General features: G+C 39.5%; 1 protein-coding gene across 3 annotated transcripts in view; it reads left to right on the plus strand.

Moving 5' to 3' along the window:
* NETO2 (neuropilin and tolloid like 2) overlaps positions 1-17,855 on the plus strand; it is a 79,094-nt gene that overhangs the window by 31,385 nt on the left and 29,854 nt on the right. For all 3 annotated transcript variants that reach the window (XM_060788193.2, XM_060788194.2, XM_060788195.2), the window contains exons 2-3: positions 7,400-7,456; positions 15,719-15,859. In XM_060788193.2, the coding sequence (XP_060644176.2) occupies positions 7,400-7,456; positions 15,719-15,859 (198 nt within the window). The remainder of the gene's footprint in view (positions 1-7,399; positions 7,457-15,718; positions 15,860-17,855) is intronic.

Consider the following 17,855-nt stretch of genomic DNA (forward strand, 5'->3'; position numbering starts at 1 on the left):
CACTGCTGATAAATAGAATAAAATTTTCTCTTTGTTTTTTTCCGTCTCAAAATCTATTATGTTCAGCAAGTAGGATTCAGGTTTCAGGTCATATTTTACCTTAATGATGCTTTGTGTGTGTTTATGAATTGTTACCCAAAAAGTTTTGATTATTTTACGACCCCACCATAAGTGATAATAGGTTCCAAGTTCTTTCCCACATTTCCAGCATTGGTTGTTGTAGTTTTTATAATATTTTGATAATTGCAATGGTGTTAGATGCCAGCGATAGGATTTTATACCAATTTTTATACCAAAAAATTATACCAATTTTCTATTATGCTGATAACTCTTGTATATCTTAGTTTTTCCTTCCATGTTTGTTCCCACTCTTTTAGTAGTATTGAGTGTCCTCTAAGTCTATCGCCTGACCTCCTTTCTCCATCCCTGTTTTCTTCCCAATAGAACAATCTTTTCCTCCTTTTAGTTTAGTGCTTTGTAAGTGGCTCCACATAGATCTTCATTTCTCCCAGGAATGTACAAGGTAAACACAGACTGGTATTTAAATAGTCCCAGATCTGTTTGCAGTATCCATGGAACTGACACACGTACACCACCCACTCTTCCGTGTATTCAGTGCAGCCTTAAAAATTACAGCTTCAGAAGATGGAAAGAGTCTCTAACTAATAGCGTGGTTTCAAATGAAATTGCTCTTCCCTGATCCAAATATACATGGCTGTTAGGAACTATTCAGAGCCCTGCAACATGCCCCAGCCTCCTAGTTCGATACGAGAGGGTTCCTATGCTGCTGCTGCAAGATCCTAAAATAATACTCTTTCATTCATGTGAATTCCTGTCCTCAGACCCACACAGAAAATATACAACCAAGCACTGAGAGAGAGAAAAACAAGCACAATACAAGACTTTCCAGTACCATCTAACTCCAAACAGCAGAAACCTAATTCCATGATACAGACTGAATAGAGAGCCACATGGAGACTGTCCTTTACATAATTTAACCATAAGATTTAAACCCATGTGACTATTTTCAGTCGCATATTTCAAAGCTATCTAGATGTAAAATAGGCATGGAGGGGAAGGAGCATCTGTTTATTCTTGAAAGTATATATTCCTGCATTTTAGCTGTATGTATCCTGTGATACGTATTTTAATAGACTAGTGTTTTATCTCTCTGTTTTAATCCTGTTGTATCCTGCCTCTAGCCACAAGGAAAGACAGGTATCGTTGTTGTTGTTGTTGTTGTTGTTGTTGTTATTTGAAACACAACAAGATTAATACACAGCAAACCAGATCACTATGCTGGCTGTTGTATTGGATCACACGTTGGACACTTTCCAAAGATCTAGGATTGTGTGATGTATCAGCAAATAATGCGTGCAGATCCCAGTAGGGTGGCCTTTTGCAGCTGACATTTTTGCAGCTGTTATTTTGTCAGCATCAGTTGTTTTTAAGTGAAGGCCAAGGTCTGTAGGCACTGCACCCAGTGTGCCGATCACCACTGGGACCATCTTGACTGGCTTGTGCCAGAGTCTTCGCAGTTCAATCTTTAAATCCTTGTATCGTGTCAGCTTTTCCAGTTGCTTCTTGTCAATCCTGCTGTCGACTGGGATTGCAACATTGATGTTCCCTACTTTTGTTCTTTTCCACAATTGTGAGGTCAGGAGTATTGTCCTCCAAAACTCTGTCAGTCTGAATTCATAAGTTCCAGAGTAATTTGACATGTTTAATTTGGTTAACTTTTTCAGGCTTGAGATCCCACCAGTTCTTTGTCGCAACAGATGGTATTTGTGGCACAAGTTCCAATGAATCATCTGAGCAACGGTGTTTTGCCTCTGCTTGTAGTCTGTCTGCGTGATCTTCTTGCAGCAGCTGAGGATGGGATCTATTGTTTCATCTGCTTCCTTGCAGAGTCTACACTTGGGATCTGTTGTCGACTTTTCAATTCTGGCTTTGATGGAATTGGTTCTAATGGCTTGTTCTTGGGCTGCCAGAATCAGGCCCTCTTTTGTCTCCTTTTCCAAAGTTCCATTTGTGAGCCACATCCATGTTTTTTCCTTGTTAATTTTGCTCTCAATCTTTCCCAGGAACTGTCCAGGGAGAGCCTTCTTCAGCCAGTTTTCTCTTCTGCTCTGCCTTGTATTTTTACGGTATTCACTCTTTGTCTTTTGCACTTGAAGCAGTTTACTACAATTGACTTCCCTCAATGTTGGTTCTTGACTGCCTTTCACATCATCTGCCAGCTCATGTTTCTCTTCTTCTACCGTTTTTTTTCACTTGCAGAAACCCTCCCTCTGCCTCCTGATTTTCTGGGCAGGTAAAGTCTGATGACATCACTATGTGGATATCTTGAGTAGTGGATTGACATCAGTTTTTTTGTTTTTCAGTCCAGATCATCCAGTTCTGCTTGCATCCAGTTCACAATTCCAGCAGTCTATCTGATGACGGGGATGGCCCAGGTGTTAATAGCCTTGAACATATTTCCGCCATTTAATTTGCTTTTTCAGATTTTTTTCTGACCCTATTATTATTATTATTATTATTATTATTATTATTATTACTATTATTATTATTATTATTAGAAACACAACAAGATGAGTCCACAGCAGACACTCTGCTGGCTTTTTTTTTTTGGTCGTGTCAGGAGTAACTTGAGAAACTGCAAGTCGCTTCTGGTGTGTGAGAATTGGCCGTCTGCAAGGACGTTGCCCAGGGGACACCTGGATGATTTGATGTTTTTATCATCCTTGTGGGAGGCTTCTCTCATGTCCCCGCATGAGGAGCTGGAGCTGATAAAGGGAGCTCATTCGCCTCTCCCCTGTTGGTCTTCAGTCTCTACTGGCTGTTGTATTGGATCTCACGTCGGACACTTCCCAAGTGTCTAGGACTGTCTGATGTATTGGCGAATAATGCATGCAGATCCCAGTAAAGTGGCCTTCCGCAGCTGGCAGATGGTAATTTTGTCAGTGCCGATTGTGTTTAAGTGCAGGCCAAGGTCTGCACTTAAACACACTGGAACCACCTTGACTGACTTGTGCCAGAGTCTTTGCAGTTCAATCTTTAAATCCTCATATCATGTCAGCTTTTCCTGTTGTTGTTGTTGTTGTTGTTGTTATGTTGTTGTTTGCCCTTAAGAGAATTCAGAGCTTTAAAGCCCTGCAGAGCATATCAATAATCCAATTGCTCCACCTCTGTTTCCTACTTTTAGACCCATGCTCCAACTTTGCAATGTGAAGACATGCTGGGAAGACAATGCCTTATCTCTTCTTTGCTTCATTAAACCCTGGCCCTTCTACACCATCTTGCCACAACTTGGCATTTTTAAAAAATTCTGAAGTTCTTTGGTGAAACAGCTGGTCCTAGAATATAGTAATATCTAAAACTGAAGGATGTATTGAAAATATACAGCCTTTTCCTGGTGGTAATTAGTTAGTAGACTTGTAATGCCCTGGAGACTAATAATGGAAAGTAAGACTTCTTCCTTTTTCACGCCTCTACAGTGTCCGGAATCGGCCAGTGGTGATGGAAAGCAGTTAACCATCTGTAGCAGATGGGAGCCATTCTGCTGGAAGTCTATGCTGTAGATTAGTGCTAATGAAAATAGGAACACAGGGGAGATTTTAAGGAGTAGTGCAGTATCTAATGTATTTTCTGGTATTTAATCTAAAGTGGAGCAAGGATGTGTTTTTAAGGATGTTAACATTGTTTGAAAGTGTTTACAAGCTTCCAATCTAAACCAGCCGAGACAAGAAAACGAAAAGAGTTGTCTGTAAGACGAGGCAATTAACTGAGGCACCTTTCTTCATTGGGGAAGAGCTTGAAGGTGAACAAATTGTTTTAAAGTACGAGGTTGAATGAAAATTAATGCCTCCACCTTTGTGACTTGGATTTGGATGGGAATATTTTAATAAATCAAATGCAGAAATAATCCTTAGAATGTGCTCTTTAACTACCACTATTCACTTTTCCACACAATCACCAGACAATTGGATACAATTCTGCCAACAATGAATAAGTTTTCTGAAGCCGTCACGGAAGAAGTCAACACTCTGTTTCCGCAACGATCATCTCACGGTTTTCTCAACATCTTCATCAGAAGTATAATGATGTCCCTGTAGATCTTCTTTCATTATTGGGGACAGATGGAAGTCAGATGGTGCTAAATCTGGACTGTACGGAGGATGTCGTACGGTGGTGAGATCCAGTCTCTGAAGTTTCAAGTCTTTCATTTCAGGCATCAGCATCCTGGGTACCCATCATGCACAGATCTTCCGATAGCCAAGCAAAGCAATAATGTGACCCACACATTCTTGTGAAATGCCAGTTATTCTTGAAATTTCTCTCTGAGTGATAATGACAATCGTCCTGAATCAGTCTATCAGCCTTTTGCTTGTGAAACTCAGTGGTTGCTGTCACAGGACATCCAACTCTTTGTTTGTCACGTAAGTCAGATGTTCTCACCTCAACATCTTTAAACTTTCTTGCCCAACGATGCACAGTCCTCACATCAACACAGTCACCATAAACAGCTTGCATTCTCTAATGAATCTGCTTTGGAATGACACCTTCTTCTGTCAAGAATTCAATAACTGTATGTTGCTTAAGTCGCATTGACCGACTGTTTGTGCAGGGTTCCATACTTTGCACTTTAACAACACAACTGTTCAATGCTAAGGCGGCCCGCCAAAATGGAACTGTAGAGGAGAGTCTACTGAACAAGCCAGTACCTGCCGCATACCAGTACTGCCATCTGTTGAGGAGTTACAAAGGTGGAGGCATTACTTTTCATTCAACCCTCATACCATATGAACCCTGTGGATGTATGTCTCATGAGTCCACAGTGTAGGTAGAGACTCCCAAATCTTTTTCACAGAGAGGATGAAGTTTATTTTAATTTTGGTCATTGCAGAATCAGGGAGAAAAGTGTTCTGAAGAGGATGCTACCTTTCATATATTTGCAGAATATCTGGTCTCTTGCATTTGGCAACATAAAAGCATTGTTCTAGTCCTTGATAGTAACCCAGCACACACTGAGAATATATCGGTGCGCAGTATCTTTTTTCTAATGGTATAATTTCTTTGCAAATTTTGAAATGAAATATTGTATTTGAATTTTGTTGCATTCCTTTACGGACCCCATGAAGATCTGTATTTGAATTTTTCCTGGAATATTTTCAATCCATGGATGGATTACTCTGGGGGTGCAGAATCTGTAGATATGGAGACCGACCATACAATATAATAGAAATCTTTCTCAGTCTTACCTGGAGATGTGGACATGAGGGTTGATTTTTCAGAAAAAGTGATGCTCAACGCGAAGCGATGAATTATCTGCTACTATTTCCAATTAGTAATGAACAAAATGGATTAGTTGTGGTTGATTTGGGTTGTAGTGATTGTAAATACTCATATTATTTTAAGTATTTACAGAGACTAGACTGAAATTGACTGCAGGGTAAATTGATTATTGCTACAGTAAGCTGGTGATTAGTTGGACTTCTGAAATCTATTATTCAGAGTGATGATTTGCTTTTTGGTTGTCAAAATTCAAGGTCAATGCCCACCAAATCCTTCTAGTGTTTCCTGTTGGCCATTTGTTTCAATTCCATCATTGGTGGAGTTCAGAATGCTCTTGGATTGTAGGTGAACTATAAATCCCAGAAACTACAAAATCAATTTTTGAGTGGTGGTCACTCCTTGGGTTAGTAGGTGTCTTGTGGCCAAATTTAGCAGCAAATCATCCAGTGGTTTTTGAGTTATGTTAATCCCACAAATGAACATTACATTTTTATTTATATAGACTAGCTGTCCCCTGCCATGCGTTGCTGTGGCCCAATCTGTGTATATGTGTTTTGTGTGTGTATATATGTGTATATGTGTGTGTATATATTTATATATATATGGTTTTGCACATGCATTGTAATGTATTTTTTATTTTTTGGCTTTTTAAGTCTTTTCCATTGTGTTTTTCAATGTTTTTGTGAGTGATAGTTACTTGTTGGCCTGATCGGCATATTGTGTTCAAATTTGGTGTCAATTCACGCAGTGGTTTTTGAGTTATGTTAATACCACAAACAAACATTACATTTTTATTTATATAGATTAGGTAGGTTGATCATAATTGGGTAGCAAACTATTGGCATTGAAACTAGCAGGAAAAGAGCATTCTGTTGTCAGTTATTAAAACAAAAGACAGAGATTGCAGTCCTCTCTAGTAGAAGTTGAGGAAGTGCTTCCTTCTTAGTGGAAAGTGGGAACCGTGTGTGGGGTGGGGAATCCCACTTTTATTTGCATTCTGAGATCAGAGACAAGAGCACGATTTCCTTTAGCCATTGCTCCACTGGGATTCCCCACTGGGAACAAAAGAAAGGCAGAGGAAATCCCACTATTATCGTCTTTAATCAAAGTTACCAGCAGTATTCCCTCTACACTGCTTATCTTCCCAATGGGAAGGCAAGCATCTTATGAAGAGATCTCTGCAACCACAAGGGACAATACATTTGTGCTCAAAGTTACTTGGAGGATATGTAAAAATGTCAATAATTTTAATTCATTAATTTTCCCATTTGTAATTTAGCTATGGTATCAGAAGTATTGCAGAAATTAATACAAAACTGATAAAAATAGAAGGAGCGCAGGTGGCTAAATGTCTTTTGACCAAAAACTGGCAACAGCAATGGCATTGTCTGTAGCCTCCAACAATTCTTCTTCTGTACATGAGGCAGGGCACAGTGGACAAGCATACAGATGCGGAGTTGTCTGTTCTGCTCCACAGTCACGTAAGGCGTGGGATTCTTTTAGGTCATGCCATTTTGACAGGTTGTCTTTTGATCTGCACACTCCACTTCTGAGTCTGTTTGGGTACTTTTGATACGAAATAAAAAAAACTGAGAGTAACTTAAGACCAATGCCCACCAAACCCTTCCAGTATTTTCTGTTGGTCATGGGAGTTCTGTGTGCCAAGTTTGGTTTGATTCCATTGTTGGTGGAGTTCAGAATGCTTTTTGATTGTAGGTGAACTATAAACCCCAGCAACTACAACTCCCAAACGAGAAAATAAATCCCCCCCACCGATCCCCACCAGTATTCAAATTTGGGCATATCGAGTATTTGTGCCAAATTTGGTCCAGTGAATGAAAATACATCCTGCATATCGGATGTTTACATGACGATTCATAACAGTAGCAAAATTACAGTTATGAAGTAGCAACGAAAATAACGTGATGGTTGGGGGTCACCACAACATGAGGAACTGCATTAAGGGGTTGCGGCATTGGGAATGTTGAAAAACACTGTTCTAGGGCAATTTTGGCTGGGACAAAAAAAGTTTGCCTCACAGGATGGATTTGAAACTAAAGCTTTACTTATACACCTATCTTTCTGTTCTTTTTTCCCCCACCAGTGTTCTTGATAACAATACTAGTAGTGGAAGGGATTGCTGTGGCTCAGAAGACTCAAGGTACAGTACAAGTTTTCTTTTGGAAAATCTGTAATTATGTCTTTCTTGTACAAGGAATGTGTGAAATTCAGAGGTGCCTCTTTTCCCAAACAAGTCTTATTTATTGTCGAAGGCTTTCATGGCTGGAATCACTAGGTTCTTGTAGGTTTTTTCGGGCTATATGGCCATGTTCTAGAGGCATTTTTCCTGACGTTTCGCGTGCATCTATGGCAAGCATCCTCACTACCTCTGAGGATGCTTGCCATAGATGCAGGCGAAACGTCAGGAAAAATGCCTCTAGAACATAGCCGTATAGCCCGAAAAAACCTACAAGAACCTAAGTCTTATTTACCTAACTGGAAAAGGGAATAAAATCAAATGACCAATACTTTTATAATTAAGTTAGTATAGCGAAGAGGGTCAGAGTGGGGTGACAGTTTATTTACTTATTTATATATTTATTTACTGTATTTATATATTTATTTATATATTTATATACGGTCCCTCTCAGCCCGCAGGCAACTAGGGGCGGTGTACAGTTGTTACCAAGACCATAAAATACAACTTCAATACCATAAAAACAATCAGAAAATATAAAACCATAGCAAAGTCAATTAAAAACACATATCATTAGGGTCCCTTTGTTAAAACATTGTCCAGTCACGCCGTCAACCGTTCCATTTTGCTATGTCTGTTACACTGTATTTGCAAATGCCCGCTCAAAAAGCCAAGTCTTGACTCTTTTTCAAAAGGCCAAAGTGGAGGGGGCCAAATTGATATTCTTAGGGTGTTCCATAGCTGAGGGGCCACCACTGAGAAGGCCCTGTCTCTCGTCCCCACCAAACGTGCTTGTGCTGGTACAACTGCATCAGGAGCTCCAATTTTGTTTGCTTTGCATTTAATGTTTGTTGCAGTCCTAAGTTTCAGGGACTCTGCAGATAGGTGGCTTCTTTTGGCTGCAATCATAGGGCAAGCCACCTGTCAATTATAGTTAGGTTCCCTGGTCCCGCCCCCCTTTGGAGTTTTGGAGGGAGTAGGAGCCTTTTTGGGTCAGTCCACACAGAGAAGCCTTTCGAACAGGACATAAAACGAAGAGCTCCTGTAGAAAGCTTCATCTTCTACGGCTTGGCCGGGGAGATATACAGCCTACACCTTGGCCGGGGAGAAAAGGTTCTACAGCTTGGCCAGGGTTTTAGAGCCCACAGCTTGGCCAAGGATTTGACAGCCTTACAGCTCCTTTTGCTGAGGGACTTCAGCCAGCCATCACAGCAACCTGAACTCCTTCTTTTTCCCTGGAAGTCTACAAAGCTCTGCTTGGCAAGGGTCGCTCGCGGAAGCCAGACACAGTTGGTACCGGGTGCAGGGGCTCCACGCCAGCAGAGGCAAGTACAGACTGCCCAGATTAGAAGTTAAGGATTTCCCCATTAGTTATTATATAGTTATGAAGATAGTGCCTGTTCCCAGTGAACAAGATTGCAAGAGCCAATAGACTGTTAAGAAAGCTTGCAAGTACCTGTTTGTTTTCATCAATAAAGAACTTGGTTGGACTTACTTTAAGCCTTTACAGAACTTTGTTTGTGGGGAGGTCCAAGGGCCTTTAATCTAAGGCGTCCCCGGCGTCCCGTTGGGCACACAGAATTTATGTCCTGTTTACAGTCATATGCACAGGCCCAGCGTGCAACAGCACAGTGCTTGTGGCAAAGGTGGGACCAAGAGCAGGGCCTCCCCAGACAATCTTAATGTCCTGGTAGGTTCATAAGGAGAGATGCGTTCAGACAGATAAATTGGGCCAGAACTGTTTAGGGTGTTGGACTGGGTTTTTAGGAGTCAAGGTTTCAAATCCCAACCCAGCCATGTAATAAACCTGGAGTGACTTTGGAGACATTGTGATCTCTGTCAGCCTTAGAGGAAAGTGGTGGCAAATATATCCTGGGGGGAAAAACCTGGCAAGAAGAACATATGAAAAAGTTACTATAACTTGGAGTCGACTTGAAGGCACATAGCAACAACACATCTCGAACTGACACGTACGTTCTATTCAGTTGTTTATCCATTCATTCATAAATCATATATTCCCCAGGCTTGCCTGATTTCTCTTTCACTGGAACACAAGTCACAGCATTGACAAGTTTGGACAGAGTTTCCATTGATATTATTCACCAACATTAAGTAAGAGCCCTTGGGGGCACAATGGGTTAAATCCTTGTGCCAGCTGAACTGCACAGCGGTTTGAATCCGGGGAGTGAGATAAGCTCCCATCTGTCAGCTCCAGCTTCCCACGTGGGGACATGAGAGAAGTCTCCTGTGCTATTCTAATAATATAATATATTGTATATACATATAATATTTATAATATTATAATGTAATGCAATATGCTACTACTAATAATATATTATAATTATATATTTATATTACATACAGTATTACTAATAATCTATATATATAAAAATACTCTGTGCATAATGAGTACCTTAAAAACAAAACAAAAAAAAACTGCTGGGTCAAATGACCCCAAATTTGGTAACAAAACTCCTCACAATCCAAGGAGTGACCATCACTGAAAAAAACCCCCACAAAAATACTTTAAATTCAAAATATTACTATATTAAATAGACTCATAGAATAGAATTAGAAGGGACTCTACCATAGTACTGCAGGAGGACAGGAAGGAAGGAGAGAAGAAAGGAGGGAGGGAAAAAGGGAAGGAATGTAGGAGGGAAAGGGGGAAGGAAGGAAAGAGAGAAGGAGGGAGGGAAAGAAGGAAGGAGGGAAGGAAAGGGAGAGAAGGAAGGAAAGAAAGGTACAGAAGGAAGAATACAAAGTAGGAAGGAAAGAAAAAAGAGGAGGAAAGGCAGGAAAGAGGTAAAGAAGTAAGGAAGGAGAAAAGGAAATAAAAAGTGAAAGAAGGAAGGAAACAGGGAAGGAAGAAAGAAAACAAAGGAAGAAGTAGAGAAAGGGGAAGGAAAGAAAGAAAGAAAGAAGGATGAAACCAAAGAACAAAAGAAGGAATGAAAAAAGAGGTAGAGAAGGAAGAAAGGAGAGAAAGGGGAAGGAAGGAAAGAAAGACAGAAAGAAGGAAGGAAGGATGAAACCAAAGAGCAAAAGAAGGAATGAAAAAAGAGGTAGAGAAGGAAGAAAGGAGAGCAAGGGGAAGGGAAGGAAGGAAAGAAAGACAGAAAGAAAGAAGGAAGGATGAAACCAAAGACCAAAAGAAGGAATGAAACAAGAGGTAGAGAAGGAAGAAAGGAGAGAAAGGGGAAGGGAAGGAAGGAAAGAAAGACAGACAGACAGACAGACAGACAGAAAGAAAGAAAGAAAGAAGGAAGGAAGGATGAAACCAAAGAGCAAAAGAAGGAATGAAAAAAGAGGTAGAGAAGGAAGAAAGGAGAGAAAGGGGAAGGGAAGGAAGGAAAGAAAGACAGACAGAAAGAAGGAAGGATGAAACCAAAGAGCAAAAGAAGGAATGAAAAAAGAGGTAGAGAAGGAAGAAAGGAGAGCAAGGGGAAGGGAAGGAAGGAAAGAAAGACAGAAAGAAAGAAGGAAGGATGAAACCAAAGAGCAAAAGAAGGAATGAAAAAAGAGGTAGAGAAGGAAGAAAGGAGAGAAAGGGGAAGGGAAGGAAGGAAAGAAAGACAGAAAGAAAGAAGGAAGGATGAAACCAAAGAGCAAAAGAAGGAATGAAAAAAGAGGTAGAGAATGAAGAAAGGAGAGCAAGGGGAAGGGAAGGAAGGAAAGAAAGACAGAAAGAAAGAAGGATGAAACCAAAGAGCAAAAGAAGGAATGAAAAAAGAGGTAGAGAAGGAAGAAAGGAGAGAAAGGGGAAGGGAAGGAAGGAAAGAAAGACAGAAAGAAAGAAGGAAGGATGAAACCAAAGAGCAAAAGAAGGAATGAAAAAAGAGGTAGAGAAGGAAGAAAGGAGAGAAAGGGGAAGGGAAGGAAGGAAAGAAAGACAGAAAGAAAGAAGGATGAAACCAAAGAGCAAAAGAAGGAATGAAAAAAGAGGTAGAGAAGGAAGAAAGGAGAGAAAGGGGGAAGGGGTAGAAAAAAAGGGAAGGAATGGGTAGGTACCACTCTTTCATAATAGTCCAGATATCTACCTCTACTTCAAAAATTCTTACTATAGGCCACAGCAATGCATGGCAGGGCACAGCTAGTATTACAATATAATGGTATAGTACAATATACTGTAGTAATATTTAATACTGATATTGTATTATGCTAATAATATAATGTATTACATGTATATATATCTTGTAAGTCACTCTGAGTCCCCTTTGGGGTGAGAAGGGCAGGATAGAAATGTCGTAAATAAATAAATAAGTCTCCCACAAGATGGTCAAACATCCGGGCATCCCCTGAGCAACGTCCTTGCAGATTGCCAATTCTCACACACCAGAAGCGACTTGCAATTTCTCAAGTCACCCCTGACACGAAAAAAAGAAAAACCGACTAAGTCAAATTTCCCCAGGTTCAGTGTCATGGGATGTTCCCATGGAAAAGGGGAAGGGTGAGGAAGAACCAGGTTCCTGTCCGACTAATTCATGTCTTCATAACCATGCTTTATGAAGCCATGGTCATTGAAGACAGCCTTACATAATAAAGAAAGGAGATTTATTCTTGTAGTGTTGACAGAAAAGGCCTTTACTAATTAACTTTTTCACAAGTCAATATATCTGTTAATTGCTCCCCAAGTAAGACGTATTCATGATGAAAAGGCACTGAATAATTAGCACTTGGCAAGCTTCGGTGGAAATAAATTTCACATTAAATATTCCACATGCTGTTTAAATTCATTATATGTACCCTTACATGTAATCTGTCTTTTAGTTGCCGTTCAATACTTATATTCCTGCAGAGAGGAATAAAAAGATTCACTTCTAGTTGGAATATTGGAGGAATATCTTTTTCCTTTAGGAATATAAGTGTCATGGCGTCAGAATATGGAGATATCATAAGATTATGGGAATCTAGTAAACAGAAGCTTTGAAATGCTATCTGAAGCAGCGAACACATTCCCATTACCATATACACTTGAGTATAAGCCGACTCGAATATAAGCCAAGGTGCCTAATTTTATCACAACAAACTGGGAAAACATATTGACTCAAGTATAAGCCGAGTATGGGAAATGTAGCAGCTACTAGTAAATTTCAAAATAAAAATAGATACCAATAAAATTACATTATTGTGTCCAATTCTGGGCACCACAATTGAAGAGAGATATTGACAAGCTGGAATGTGTCCAGAGGAGGGCGACTAAAATGATCAAGGGTCTGGAGAACAAGCCCTATGAGGAGCGGCTTAAGGAGCTGGGCATGTTTAGCCTGAAGAAGAGAAGGCTGAGAGGAGATATGATAGCCATGTATAAATATGTGAGAGGAAGCCACAGGGAGGAGGGAGCAAGCTTGTTTTCTGCTTCCTTGGAGACTAGGACGCGGAACAATGGCTCCAAACTACAAGAGAGGAGATTCCATCTGAACATGAGGAAGAACTTCCTGACTGTGAGAGCCATTCAGCAGTGGAACTCTCTGCCCCGGAGTGTGGTGGAGGCTCCTTCTTTGGAAGCTTTTAAACAGAGGCTGGATGGCCATCTGTCAGGGGTGATTTGAATGCAATATTCCTGCTTCTTGGCAGAAAGAGGTCGGACTGGATGGCCCATGAGATCTCTTCCATCTCTTTGATTCTATGATTCTACATTAATTGAGGCATTAAAAGGTTAAATGTTTTTGAATATTTACATAAAACTCTAATTTAAGATAAGACGGCCCAACTCTGATTAAATCATTATTCTAACCACCTTCAGTGTAAATGTGCTCTTACGTATCCTTCCAGTAATAATAGAGATTAAAATAATAAATGGAATAAAATTAAAAATAATAGAATAAAACAATGGAAATGTAATAATAACAGTAATAATAGTGTGAAATAATACATGTAATAAGAATAAGAATAAATAGAGTAAAATAATGGAAATGTAACAATAACAACAATAATAGAGTAAAATAACAAATGTAATAATAATAAGTAGAGTAAAATAATAAATGAAATAATACCAATAACAAATAGAGAAAAATAATAAATGTAATAAAAAATAATACAGTAAAATAAGAAATGTAATAATAACCATAATTAGAGAAAAATAATAAATGTAATAATAATAGAATAAAATAATAAATGTAATAAGAATAATAGAGAAAAATAATGTAAATGTAATAAGAATAAATAGAGTGAAATACCGTATATACTCGAGTATAAGCCGACCCGAATATAAGCCAAGGCATCTAATTTTACCACAAAAAAAACTGGGAAAACAATTGACTCGAGTATAAGCCAAGGGTGGGAAATGCAGGAGCTACTGGTAAATTCCAAAATAAAAATAGATACCAATAACATTGCATTAACTGAGGCATTGGTAGGTTACATGTTTTTGAATAAATAAGATAAGACTGTCCTCTGATTAAAGCATTATTTTAACCTTCTTCAGTGTAAATGTGTTTACATATCCTTCCAATAATAATAATAGAGTAAAATAATAAATGTAATAATAATAATAATAAAGAATAAAATAATAAATGTAATAATAATAGAGTGAAATGATTAATATAATAATAATAAAGAATAAAATAATAAATGTAATAATAATAGAGTAAAATGATTAATGTAATAATAATAATAACAATAATAATAGAGTAAAATAATAAAAAACCTTGACTCAAGTATAAGCCGAGGGAGACTTTTTCAGCCTAAAAAAAGGACTGAAAAACTAGGCTTATACTCGAGTATATACAGTAATAAATGTAATAATAATAATTTATTTATTTATTTACTATATTTGTATACCACTCTTCTCAGTCCTCAGGCAACTCAGAGTGGTTAACAATAGCGAAATTCAATGCTCAAAAACAGTTAAAAACAATTAAAACAGTAGCATAATAAACAGTCAATATAAATCAATAAAACATCTCATTAGCGTCTCATAGTTAAAATCAACATCCAGTCTCATCATCCAGTTGTTCCATATTCCTATGTTACACTGCCTTTTCAAATTATATATTTATTTAAAACATTTATATTCCGCCCTTCTCACCCCGAAGGGGACCCAGGGTGGAGCACAGCATATATATACATGGCAAACATTCAATGCCAGGACACAAATTCACATACAATACATAAACATTAAAAAACATTTATCAAAATATTAAATGACTGCTCGAACAACCGGGTCTTCACTTTCCTCCGAAATGTTAACAGGGAGGGGGCCAATCTAATATCTGTAGGAATATTGTTGTTGTTGTTCATTCGTTCAGTCGTCTCCAACTCTTTGTGACCTCATGGACCAGCCCACGCCAGAGCTCCCTGTCGGCCGTCACCACCCCCAGCTCCTTCAAGGTCAGTCCAGTCGCTTCAAGGATGCCATCCATCCATCTTGCCCTTGGTCGGCCCCTCTTCCTTTTGCCTTCCACTTTCCCCAGCATCATTGTCTTCTCTAGGCTTTCCTGGTTCCTCATGATGTGGCCAAAGTACTTCAACTTTGTCTCTAGTCTCCTTCCCTCCAGTGAGCAGTCGGGCTTTATTTCCTGGAGGATGGACTGGTTGGATCTTCTCGCAGTCCAAGGCACTCTCAGCACTTTCCTCCAACACCACAGCTCAAAAGCATCTCTCTTCCTTCGCTCAGCCTTCCCTAAGGTCCAGCTCTCACTTCCGTAGGTGACTACAGGGAAGACCATGGCTTTGACTATGCAATGGATCTTTGTTGCCAGTCTGATGTCTCTACTCTTTACTATTTTATCGAGACTGGACATTGCTCTCCTCCCAAGAAGTAAGCGTCTCCTGATTTCCTGGCCACAGTCTGCATCTGCAGTAGGAATATTAATAAATAATAATAATAATAATAATAATAACCACAACAACAACAGAGTAAAATAATAAATAACTTTGACTCGAGTATAAGCCAAGGGGGGCTTTTTTAGCCTAAAAAAGAGTCTAAAAAACTCGGTTTATACTTGATTATATACGGTATTTTTCATCTGTGCAGCAGTATTTTCAGATGTCAGGTTGATATTACCTGAGTAAACTCCATGGCCATTTTGGAATATCATTCACCTATCCTTGTAAAGTAGTAGCTTAACAAATCTAAGCATTTTATGGGGAAGAGATCTATAGCAGTAAATTGTTTCTTGCTCAATAGATAAATAGTGTCAGTCCGCAAAGCTCACCGATCTATAGGACTGTTGTTTGCAGATATTTCCTAGAATGACTCGTTCCTCTGTTTCATTCACAAAGTTGGCCAGAATACTGGAGGCAACCGCATGGCATCTACCCAGTGCAGCGATTGGGTGCGAACAAGCAACGGAGGCCACTTTGCTTCACCGAACTTCCCTAAGTTCTACCCACCCAACCAAGAATGTGTCTATATTTTAGAAGGTAATGCATTGTCTTTATGATTATTGAGGTTTTTTTCTTATTTCATTGCTCAAAGATATGGTTGTTGTCTGCAGTACTACAGTCAAGCATGTGAAAATGTGTGTCTGTCCCTAATAGACCAATGGGTTATACATATCTGAATATTCACTTACCCTATTTAATTGTGGTGTTCTGGAACGGCTGTTCCAGGGGCTCCAATTTTGTGCTTTTCACTGAGTGTTTGTTCATTGTCCTAAGTTGCAGGAATTTTGCAGCAGGGTGGCTTCCTGTTATAATTTGCATTCATAGGACAAGCCAGCTGTCAATAATAGTTAGGTTCCCTGGTCCCGCCCCTCTCTGGTTTTTTGTAGGGAAGGGGCCATTTTTCAGTCAGTCTCAAAAAGGAAGTCAATGCAGAGGATGTACACAAACATCCTCCTGTGCAAAGGCTTCGTCTCTTAAGACTTCCCAGGGGAGAACAGTTTTAAGAGCCTCTACAGATTCCCAAAAGGTTCCAGGGAAACAGCTTTACAGCCCTGAGGACTTCCGGAGGGAATGACAGCAATGTTCATCAAGCCAGCTAAGTGACCACAGGCCTGTTGGTACGTCTGCTAGGTTCTGAGACGCAGTTCAGCCGGTAGTAGACTCAAATCAGTCAGGTTTAGGTTCACAGCAGCCTGGGAGGAGCTAAAAAGGGGAATTTTCCTTTTAGCAAAGTTTCTGAAGATAGTGCCTGTTTCCTGTAAACAAGATTGCAAGAGCTAATAGTCTGTTAAGAAAGCTTACAATTCCTGTTTGTTCATTAATAAAGAACTGTTATATTTAAGCTCAAGCCTCATAAAGACTGCTTAATAAGGGAAATTTTCCTAAAGGCTTCTTTTCGGGGGCCCTGGCTTCCCGCTGGATGCAAGCCTAACATCCTCTCTTAAAAGCACCTCATTTCGGCTCCAGCGGCAACAGAACAGTGGTCTAAGACTCAAGATTATAACTGTTATGGGAGATTTTCTCTCCAAATAGTACATTTCAAAGTGCTTGTTTTAAATATATATATATCTGTGTTTATTTTTCTCCCTGCTTCTTAGGCCCCTTCCACACTGCCATATAATCCAGATTATCAAAGTGGATAATCCATATTACCTATGTTGAACTGGATTATCTGAGTCCACACTGTCATATAATCAAGTTCAAAGCAGATAATCTGGATTTTTATGCCAGTGTAGAAGGGGCCTTAGATGACAGAATCTATATGCTTAGGTTGCAAAATGTTTGCATGTTTATATTTCACTCATGTGCCAAACAGTATAATTTCATATGCTAGGCTATAAATGAAGCATTTATGTTGCTAAAGTGGTGAAATAGATATTACATCTAATTCAAACTCTGTTCTCTTGCAGAAAAATGAATGTTTTACCCATTACTTCAAAATGCCCAGCAATATTTGATCTAAGGGCCTCATCACACTAGAGAATGAATCCACTTTAAATCTGGTTTCTGCCTCCTGCAGAATTCTGGGGTTTGTAGTTTAGGGAGGCTGTTAACGGGTCCTCCCTAAACTACAAACCCCAGCATTCTGCAGGAAACAGCAATCGGATTTAAAGTGGATTCATTCTCCAGGTCAGTGTTTCTCAACCTGGGGGTCGGGACCCCTGGGGGGTCACTAGGGGGTGTCAGAGGGGTCAGCAAAGGCCATCAGAAAACACAGCATTTTCTGTTGGACATGGGGGTTCTCTGTGGGAAGTTTGGCCCAGTTTTATCGTTGGTGGGGTTCAGCATGCTCTTTGCTTGAACTATAAATCCCAGCAACTACAACTCCCAAATGTCAAGGTCTATTTTCCCCCAAACTCCACCAGTGGCATATATTTGGACATATTGAGTATTCATGCCAAGTTTGGTCCAGATCCATCATTGTTTGAGTCCATAGTGCTCTCTGGATATAGGTGAACTACAACTCCCAAACTCTAGGTCAATGCCCACCAAACCCTACTAGTATTTTCTGTTAGTCATGGGAGTTGTGTGT

This window comes from Anolis sagrei, chromosome 8, assembly GCF_037176765.1.
Source record: "Anolis sagrei isolate rAnoSag1 chromosome 8, rAnoSag1.mat, whole genome shotgun sequence".
Classification (NCBI taxonomy): domain Eukaryota; kingdom Metazoa; phylum Chordata; class Lepidosauria; order Squamata; family Dactyloidae; genus Anolis; species Anolis sagrei.